Source organism: Protopterus annectens, chromosome 1.part2, assembly GCF_019279795.1.
Source record: "Protopterus annectens isolate FY-2018-M chromosome 1.part2, PAN1.0, whole genome shotgun sequence".
In the NCBI taxonomy this organism is placed as follows: Eukaryota; Metazoa; Chordata; order Ceratodontiformes; family Protopteridae; genus Protopterus; species Protopterus annectens.
In genome coordinates this window covers 1176572517-1176583093 of record NC_056727.1, presented here as the reverse complement: position 1 = coordinate 1176583093, position 10577 = coordinate 1176572517, and the positions used below count along the sequence as shown (strand labels likewise).

Here is a 10577-nt window from a genome sequence, read left to right as displayed (position 1 = left end):
ACTTGTCTCCAGCTGATACAAGGCCACAAAGTACTAAACGTTCCCCATTAGCTACCTGATTTGATGACAAGTAAACCTGACAATTCCTCTGTGATAGTAAGAAATCCCTGTTCACTGCTACTCAGCTGTATAGTTTCTTATAATCCCTTGCTTCTCGCTAATTAGAAGTGTGGGAGCAGGGGTAACAGTAACGGACTGCCTAAAGCAGTACAGTTATGAAACAAACATGCTTGCATATCCTGTACCAGGAAACACAGTCAAGACTGTAATCCCTTTCTTGCGCATAACAGAATCAAATCACAATACTGATAAAGGAAAACAAAATTTGTGGTTAAAATCAATACCGACTCAATGCAAGCATGAATCTTGTGTAAGAAAGAAGACAATTAAAATGGTCTGCCTTCAGGTAACAGAGCCATTGGAAGCAGCTATTCCTGTTACATTAGAACGGATGACGGAAGAAAGAAAGGGACTTACTGAAAGTGAGAATTATATCTGTATTAGCCCCACTTGGCCTTTCAGCACCTCCCAACCCAAAGTGCCCATTCTTTATAATACTTGTGACAATATAAAACACAAAATTAAACAATACATTTTATATATATATATATATATATATATATATATATATATATATATATATATATACACATATACATATACACACACACACGTACAGAAAAGGGGCAGATGGCTTTTCCATAGCAGGAAAAATGCTGATTTGTACAAGACTGCCCATCTCAGGGGAAAGGTTCTTCCTTCTTTGGCTGGAGTGAGACAAACATGGGGAGTGGGAGAAGAAAAAGTCCCAAAACCCTCGACACTCTCAGACTGGCACATCTAACTTCAGCCTCAATTTGGCTGCAGTTTACCTTCATTGCAAATGTGCCACAGTTTTGTCTCATTCGATACACAAAAAAGTGAGAAAAGGCAACAATAAATAAGTGAAGCAGTCTGCATTTAGAATGCTGCTTGTATCCATTCTTTTCTGGGCACAAGGTGTCATTCATTCTTGCAATTGTGTGCTGTGTCCAAGCAAAGCAGTCTGTATTTTGAATGCTGCTTGTAACCATTCCTTGCTGGGTAAAGGTGTCACTCACTCTTGCAATTGTGTGCTGTGTCCAGGTTCACCACTTGCAGTTCTGTCAAGTTACTGCTGCCTCCGGGTTGCTGGCCTATTACAGTCATCTGGAACATAATGGGACAATAAAATATTACTTTGTAAACAACAACATGAACAGTTTCTGAATTTATGGCAGCTACAATGAATAAATGACTGCAAGCATTTACTGACTTATTCAAGGATTACTGTTATGGAACAATGCATCTTTGCTGACTTCAGAAACAGACCAAATAAACAATAGTACGAGGAAAACTACACAGGCAAAACAAAAAAAAAGTTTACTATTATTATAAAAGTATGGTAGCATGAGGATATGCACTAAATTGTCTGAAGGCATTTGCTAGAACCATAGACGGATCTTTGCTGGAATGAGTTCAGAATGTGGCCAGACATGTACAGCAGTCAAACATTTTTACATATGGCACAATGTTATTCCCTACCACCACAATGACGTATCACACAGACAGATACATACACACACCCTGGGTCACCAGCAAGAACTCAATTTTTATAGAAGAATACAGTGTTTTAACAAGTGCTTCTAAGAAATACACAAACCCCAAAAATCAATACCTTCAATATATAAATAAATAACCCCCAACAATGGTGTGAATAAACAAAGAAACACAAAGATTACCCAATAAAAAGGGAAAGGAGAGATGAAGCTCCTAATATACGAGCATCTCCAGTTGTGGGGAGTACACTTACACAATGACTACGTTCGTAATAAGGATCACTGATGAAGTGTGTTCATAATATGAACAGGAGAGTGTCAAGCAGTGAAGTTTTTTTTTTTTATTTACTTAACCAGATAAGTGTACTAGTTTAAGAACAATTTTTAGACATGACCCAGGTCTTGAGGCACAAAACACTGCATAACATTCGGGTCTATATTAAATCAGTGAACGCTTAAAAAAGCGAACACCGATTTATTGACCCTCTAAGTGAAAGCTGAAACTCCCAAACACTCGGAATAGCAATTTTTTTCCAGGGGAAAAAAATTGCTGGGCCGTTTTCTGGACTTTGCCATTTCCTCCACTGTGGTGCGATCTTGGAGTTGGTATATTTAAGTAGGGGGGTGTGAGGGGGAAAGCCCCCCACTATTTACTGTTTTGAAGGGTTTTTTTTTTGATGTGGAACAGCGATTTTTTTCCCGGGGGGAAAAGTCGTTGTTACGAGTGTTCGGGATTTTAAGCTTTTGCTTAAAGAGGGTCAATAAATCAGCGTTCGCTTTTTTAAGCATTCGCTGATTTAATATAAACCCAATTATTCAGTGGTACACCCAAAGAGATTAAAAAGTCTTAATCACAGCTAGTATAAACTGTATCAAGAGCATTGACATAATACTTAGATGCACTACATAGTGCCTTAGAGATAATACATGCCAGAGCTTACTACAAAAGGAAGAGAAATGACAAAATAGTTGAAATGCAGCAGCATGGAAAAGGATATTACACAGAGTAGGCAGCAGTTTCAGATTAAAATACAGTATTTCTTCAGGACATGTAACCTGGGTTAAATTTTTTTTTTTCTTTAACCATTATCTTAACTTCACTTACAAATATAAGCATAAGTTGGATAATCTAAAAGCACTAACACGATATAGTCAGTCTGGTTTCTGACACTGACAGGTAAATAATGCTAGTTAGCCAAAGGTACTTAATTAATGGCTTCTTCACTAACTACCAAGGCACGCTATTCTAAATGATACAGTTCTTTTTAAAAGAAGATTTAAGACAGCACCTAGGGTTTGCTAGGATACGTTTCGGTGCAAGCAGAGAACAATAAAACATAAGAGTTTAAGTCAGGGTGGTTCTGTTGTTAACAGGAAGCCAGTTAACCTATGTTAAAGGGAGAGCAGTTTACTATTCAAACACTGAAAATGTCGACCTAGAGTATTATTTTCAATATTTCTTTACTGTTGTACTTACTGTGTCCTACGCTCTGTTTGCCATGACAGCACCTTCCATAGACTATTATTTTCTTCTCAACTCTTCAGAATTAGTCTTTTCTAGACCCACCTAAGACTGTTTTGATTCCCCTGGGAAAACAAACACTGCTTTGGTTTTGTTCTGAGCATATTCTTAGTCCAAGTGCTCCATACATTGTGTTAAGTACATGTTTCTCCCTCTCACTTTCTCTCTCACTCTTTTAAGGGTTTCCTATATTTTTCTTTTACTTACTAAAGCAGCAGTTAAAGACTATTTATGATACTGTCTCTTTTGTTCTGAGCATATTCTTAGTCCAAGTGCTCCATACATTGTGTTAAGTACATGTTTCTCCCTCTCACTTTCTCTCTCACTCTTTTAAGGGTTTCCTATATTTTTCTTTTACTTACTAAAGCAGCAGTTAAAGACTATTTATGATACTGTGTCTTAAGCAATCTGTAAAATTCTTACTATGTATACCTCTCAACTGTACTGATTTTTGCAGAATGTTCAGATTTTTGTTTCATATTTCTAGTCCATTTTTCATAAAACTGATTTTCTGGCAAAACACTGCCAAGTCATTAAAGACTTAAATCAGAAAATGAGACACATTTGACTTTCAGATTTCATACCCCTCAGAAAATTCATGCTAACAGAAAATCTGTTATTGTATCAACTTTCAAAGTTTGTAAGAGCAATATTTAAAAATTGTTCCTATTTTTGCCCCCCCCCCCATTATTTACGGTTTGTCCAGATTTCTTGCCCCAAGAGGTTGAGAGATATGACTATGTGGTTCATGTTAACAAAACAAATATAGAATAATCATTGCTGCAGTTTGGTGGTCGTGGAAAGTACAGCATATGTGTTTGGGAACAACAAGCTGAAATACACTAATGTGGCCATTCTGTTATTGTCATCAAATTCAACTATCAGAAGGGTACACAGACAGTGGCTTTTATTTAGTGTGGTAGGCAGGGTGTGGGTGAAAGCACAGGGGAGTTGCCTGATCACTGATGAATGGTAACAGATATGAATTGTCTGAGTGGTGGGCACTACATATGTCTTTCAGCAACAAGTTGGAACACATTACTGTGGCCATCAGGTCTTCCATTTTCTTCATAACCAGACTTTAGAAGTGTAAAAAAAAAATGGCTTTTTTTGGAGGGGGCAAGGTGCATCAGAAAACAAATGACAATCACATAATCACTATTAAGTGATCATGGATATGACACATTGTGGGAAAAGTGCATGTGTCTAAGAGCTAAATGAAGAACATTATTATGGCCGTTATATTTATGTGACTTCATGGTCAAAGCTTTCTTTTTCATTGGTGGTGTTCTACAGTCTGTACGCAAATGACCTGAAATCGAGTAAACTGCTTACATGTGTTACAGATGGGGCTTGTTTGCAAAAGAACTTGACTAAATTGATAATTTAGGCACAGGTGAATAATATGCTAATAAATACATAAAAAACTAAGCATATGAGATTTGGGAGACAAACTGAAAGGTGAATATTTAATACAGCACACAGTGATTAAAACTGTAGATTCATTTAAGGACCTAGGTATATGGGTAGATCCAACTTTGAGTTTTTCTAATCGTATCAACCAATTTGTTAATGATATTTACAGTACAGAACTATAGGTTGTATAAAAAGATTTATAAAGTTTAGGAAATCAGAAATGAAGTAATCGCTTGTTAATTACATTAGACCCAAACCGGAGTACAGAATAACAGTATAGAAACCTTATAAGCAAAGAAGAATGTGTAACATGAAAAGAGTACAGTGAAAATATACCAAGAGCATCCATAGATGTGAAAATTTAAGGTATTATGAAAGATTAAAATATCTGAACTTGTACAGATATTTAAGAGGAAATCTTATTCAGGTATACAGGGCATTTAGAGACAACTATCTCTGGGAATGTTTGGGGTTATCAAAAAGTAGTAGAAAATAATCAACCTATGTAGAAGAGTCTGTAGGAATTTGAAGTGTACTAATTGTTTCTCTGAGATAGAGCTGATGCATGGAACAGCTACCAACCTACAATAAAGCAAGCACTAATTTAGATATTTAGATATTTTTGGGAACAGCCTGGACACTTACTATGTGAACAATTGGCACATTGGCAGGCTAGAAGGGGATTAATGCCCATGCTTGAAATATTTGTATGTACAGCTATTGCACCCTGTAAGAAGGGACACATTTCATAGTAACAGTGTGGATGTGAAAGGTAGTCTATGCAAAACCATAATGAAGAATCAACCTATATTTTGACTTTGAGGTTGTTACATTAGCGTTACAGTTTCACAGTTTTCCTAATGCAGATTCCTTCAGATTCAGTTTACAACTATCATACTTTATTAAACAAATATGTAATGCACAAATCATAAGCATGTTTTGCTTTTATAACATAAGGGCTAAAAACACTTGTTCTGTTAATTAATGCTCGTCTTCATTTCAGCACAAGAAAAGTACAGTTGTGTACAATTACTATAACAGTGCTGCAGTATTTTAATACTACTGGGATACCTTGCCAAGGTAACCTAATGTCCACCAGAGGATCAAAGGTAAAAAACTTCTTCCTTACAGTCATATGTCCTCTGTATGAAGCCCACATAGATAATGGTAAATAAGCGGACGTATGAGTGCGAGATCCTCTATGCCAGGATATCTGGAGACCCTCGAAGAGAAGAACCAAGTCAGCTAAGAGGAGGGAAGCATGGAGATGCTTCACCCTTTGTCCAAATGAATTCAGAGAATAAACAGATACTCAAAAGTGATCGGGAGGACATCTACTGTTAAGGTAAATTCTTACACAACTGTACTATGTCCTTCCTTAGATCACTGTTGCAGTACTCTATTATTGGGTGATTCCTGATGCTTATCAATTAGAAGGCTGAATGACAAGGAACGTGGAGTTGTCAACCAACCAGACAACACAGATCTGGCAGAAAGCATCTATCCTGTAGTGTTTTGTGGAAGTGTGCACATGACCAAGTGGCTACCTCTGAAATAGCCCTAGAATCAATTTCCTTTTAGAAGACTCCAGAAGATGAAACTACTATAGTGGAATGGGCCTTAGAAAGAATAAGGGCTTGCCATGATGGAAATAACAAAAGGATATGGATTTGGAAATCCAGCTGGCAATTACTTGCTTGAAAACAAAATTACCCGACTTGGATTCCTTGAAAGAAATAAACAGTTTGCTTGTCTTCCTAATAGCCTATGTCTAGTCCAAATAAAATCTAAGTTGCCTATGCACATCCAAAGAGTGCAGAAGTCTTTCACCCATGTTTGAGGGTTAGGAAACAGGTCAGGTAGATTACTAACCTGGCTCAGAGACAGCTCATTGACCACTTTATGCATCAAGGAAGGATTGACCCCAAAGAGATATCCTATCTTTATGAAAAATAAGGAGGAGGAGGAGAGAGACCATCAGGGCTTGTTGCTCAGAAACCTTTCAAGCAGAAGTAAGGGTCACTAGAATAACAGTTTTTGAAGTACAAAACTTTAGAGATGCAGAAGCCACTGGTTCAAAAGGTGGCCGGTAAGTTTTTTTCAAGAAAAAGTTAAGGTCAAAAAGAGTGGGTACAGTCTGCCTGACTGGGTCCAAATGAAGGATGCCCTTGAGAAATTGCTTCTCCTTAATTTTAGAAAGCAAGGTAGGATCAACGGGCATATATGCAGAAATGTCTGATAAGTGTGAACGAGGAATAGGCTAGACTACCTTTTAAGAGTTCACACAAGTATGAGGGAATAGTGGGAATCCCAGTCTGAGTGGGATTCTCTGAGTTTCTCACACAAGAAAGAAAACCTTTTCAATTTGTATATATAAAATCTTCTACTGGTAGGTATTCTCACATTTTGAAGAACCTGGAGCATGTCCTCAGAAAACTGGTGACTGAAAGGGATTCAAATTATATCATCCACAATGTCAGTGAGTTCTAACAAATTGGGATGAAGCAGAGAACCCTTCTGTGAGAGCAAGTGCACTACATCATTAGCTTATGATGATGACTCCTGGCCAGATGATGGAACCAATGTTTCCTGTGCCAAACGAGAGTCATCAGCAAGATTTCTGGTCTGTCCCTTTGGATCTTTAATAGAACCTTTGGGATTAGGTGAAGTGGAGGGAAAGCATAAAGAATCTTCCCCTCCCATAAAGACATGGCATCCATTCTCCAAGCCCTGGGGCAAAGAATCCTGCAGTAAAACCACCAGAGCTGTTTGAGAGTGGAGACAAATGGATCTGAGGAATATCCCCCATTAGTGAACTATGTCTAGAAAGACCTCTCCTGTTCAACATCCATTCATGAGGGTCCTTCCAGTGACCTGCTTAATGAATCTTAAAGAACATTGTCCTGAGAAGCAATGTAAACTGCATGCAGGGACAGATTTCCTTTTACAGCCTGGTCCCATATAGAAAGTGCAGTTGTGTACACTTACCATAAATGTAGATGTTCGAGTGTATTCACTGTTGCAGTCATCACACTTGGGTTATCTGCCTGCAGGTAGCCCTCAGTCGGCTCGAATACCAGAGACTTGGTATTTCTGTGTCAAATGCTGTTGATTCTTCCTTGACTTCAGGTCGTCAGGGGTATAAAAACAGGGAGCCGACGGCATTATATCAGTTTTTTTTTGCCCCAAATGTCAGGAGCCCCCAAATAGGGAGCTAGGATATGGTGGGGAAAACACCACCAGTAAAAAGTAAATACCAATACCAATAGCCATAGGGAGGAGAGATGGAACAACAGAGAAAACCAGGGGGCTGGAGGGAGGGAAACCAGGACTGCAACAGTGAATACACTCGAACATCTACATTTATAGTAATTGTACACAATGGTACTATGTTCGTCGTGTTTCACTGTTGCAGTCATCATACTTGGGTTGATTCCCAAAAGCTGAGGAAGAGTGGAGGCAGTCAAGAAGAGTTAGGGCTGGCTAGTAGGCCTTGCAAGACTGCTGTAGCAAATCCTGCCCTGGATTTGGAAAAGATAGGCAGGTGGTAATATTTGGTGAAGGTGTGTACAGAACACCAGGTAGCAGCTTCTAGGATGTCCCTGGTAGGGACTCCCCTTAGAAATGCTGTAGAGGTAGAAGTAGCCCTAGTGGAATGTGTTCTGACCCCCGGAGGGGTTGGTTTTCCATGGTGCTTGTAGCAGAAATGGATGCAGTGTGCTATCCATTTGGAAATGGTTTGTTTTGAAATGGCCTTGCCCTCTGCCCCTGTTGCAAAGCTGACTAGCAACTGATCAGACTTTCTGAAAGGCTTAGTCCTATCAAGGTAGAATCTGAGCTGTCTGTGCAAGTCCAAACAGTGCAGGATCCTTTCCGCTTTATTTTGAGGATTAGGGAAGAAGGTTGGCAAATGGATGGATTGGTTGAGAGCCACATTGGATACCACTTTAGGCATAAAGGAAGGGTTAGTCCTGAGGGAAACCCTGTCAGCATGGAAAATAATGAAGGGTCCCACAGCCATCAGTGCTTGTAACCCAAGACACTCTTCTAGCTGAAGTGATGGCTAGAAGCAAGGCTGTTTTCCAAGAGAGGAATTTTAAGTCTGTTGAAGCAGTAGGTTCAAAAGGGGGAAGCGTGAGCTTTTCCAGTACAAAGTTAAGATCCCAAGCAGGGGTGGGTGCTCTCCTTGGTGGCCTTAAGTTGTTTGCCCCTCTCAGGAACTGTTTGATGAGAGGGTGAGAGAATACAGGTGGGCTCAGTAATGTAATGAGCCGAGAGATGGCAGAGGCATGGATCTTAATGGAGGAGAAGGATAGGCCTCTGTGGAGTAGTTCTGCTAGGTAATCCAGGATTAGAGGTAAGGAGGGCAGTGCTGTGTCCTTTCCTTTAGACTGACTCCAAGAACAATACCTTTTCCAATTTTCAGCACAGGATATCCTTGTACTGGGCCTTATGTCTTCAAGGATGATGTCCAGCACATGTTTGCTTAGGGTTGCTGGTGTAGTATTGAAGGAATAAGCCAGGCTGCAAGATTTAGGGTTTGCAATTGTGGATGCAAACTCTGTCCCTCCTGCTGAGAAAGCAGGGTTGGCGTCTGGTGTAGGTGCCAGGGTGGCAACATTGTCAGGCTGTGCAGGAGTGGATACCAGTGCTGGCATGGCCAGTCCAGGGAAATCAGAACTGTCCTTGGCCTGTCTTGTTTTATCTTAGGTAATACTCTTGAGAGAAGGGGCAGAGGGGGAAAGGCATAAATTGAGAGGTTTTCCCATTGAAAGGATAGAGCATCCACTTTCCAGGCCCTGCTATGAGGGCTCCTGGTGCAGTCTTTGCTTAGCTGGTGGTTGTAGGGGGAGGCAGAGAGATCCACCTCTGGGGTCTACCACTTCTGAATCAGAAGGTTGAAGGTGCTGGGCTCCAATTTTCACTCGTGTGGGTCTAGGAGATTTCTGCTTAAGTCGTCTACCAGGGAGTTTTGTTTGTCTGGCAGGAATTGAGCTTGTAGATGGACTTGGATGTCCAAGGCTGTGTTCCACAGGGCCATGGCTAACCTGCAGAGTGGGTAAGAATGGGTTCCCCCCTGCTTGCAGATGTACCACATAACTGTGGTGTTGTCTGTTTTTATCAGCAGCTGTCCTGGCAATAGTAGGTATCTGAAAGCTGTCAGGGCATTCTGTACAGCTAGCATCTCTTTTTGGTTAATGTGCAGATGAATTTGACTTGGGCTCCAGTGGCCCTGAATACATTTGCCAGCCATGTGAGCCCCCCATGCATGGTCTGATCAGTCTGTGGGGCAGGGTCTGGGTGGCGTGGGGTTGAGTAAAAGGCAGTCCCTTGATGTGGTTGCATGCTTCTGCCCACCAAAGGAACTCTGTCCTAAGACAAGGTATGATGGGAATGACTGTTTCCAGGTTCTGAGAACGTTGGCAGGTTCTGAGAATGTTGGCACCAAAGACTTAAGTACCATTGAAGTTTCCTCATATGCAGTCTTGCATATGGAATTACCAGTATACATGAGGCCATGAACCCTAGGGCTTGCATTATTTTGCAAATAGCTGAATTCTGGTGGCCATTGTTTGTCAGATAGACTTGTTTTTCTTAAGTGAGGAATGCCATCTGGGAAGTTGTGTCCAAGCTTGCTCCCAGGAATACAATCTTTTGAATGGGTACCAGTTGTGATTTCTTTTCGTTGATTGTGTACCCCAATGAAGTGAGAAGGCTTTTTACAAATGCCAGGTGTTGAAGCAGCAATTCGACTGTCCACCTGAATCAGGCAGTCGTCCAAGTACGGGTAAATTTGGATATTTATCTGCCTGCAGTATGCAATAGCTGGAGCCAGGCATTTTGTGAATACTCTGGGTGCAGTAGATAAGCCAAAGGAAGTGCAGAGAACTGATAATGCAGAGACCCTGCCCTGAAACGTAGATACTTCCTGCATGACTCCCTTATGGAGATGTGCAGATAGGCTTCTTTTAAGTCTAGGGTGACTAACCAGGCATCCCTGGCTAACATAGGGAGAAGTTGCACGGTAAGCATTCTGAATTTTGGTACCACCAGGAAGGTGT

At 40.4% G+C, this 10577-nt stretch overlaps 1 protein-coding gene across 3 annotated transcripts in view; it reads right to left on the bottom strand.

Annotated features, from left to right (window-relative positions):
- Positions 1 to 668: 668 nt before the first annotated feature.
- The window catches only part of SRF (serum response factor), an 870566-nt gene continuing 860657 nt past the window's right edge, over positions 669 to 10577 (bottom strand). For all 3 annotated transcript variants that reach the window (XM_044060034.1, XM_044060036.1, XM_044060035.1), the window contains one exon: positions 669 to 1188. In XM_044060034.1, coding sequence (XP_043915969.1) covers positions 1093 to 1188 — 96 coding nt within the window. In that variant the 3' untranslated portion in view covers positions 669 to 1092. The remainder of the gene's footprint in view (positions 1189 to 10577) is intronic.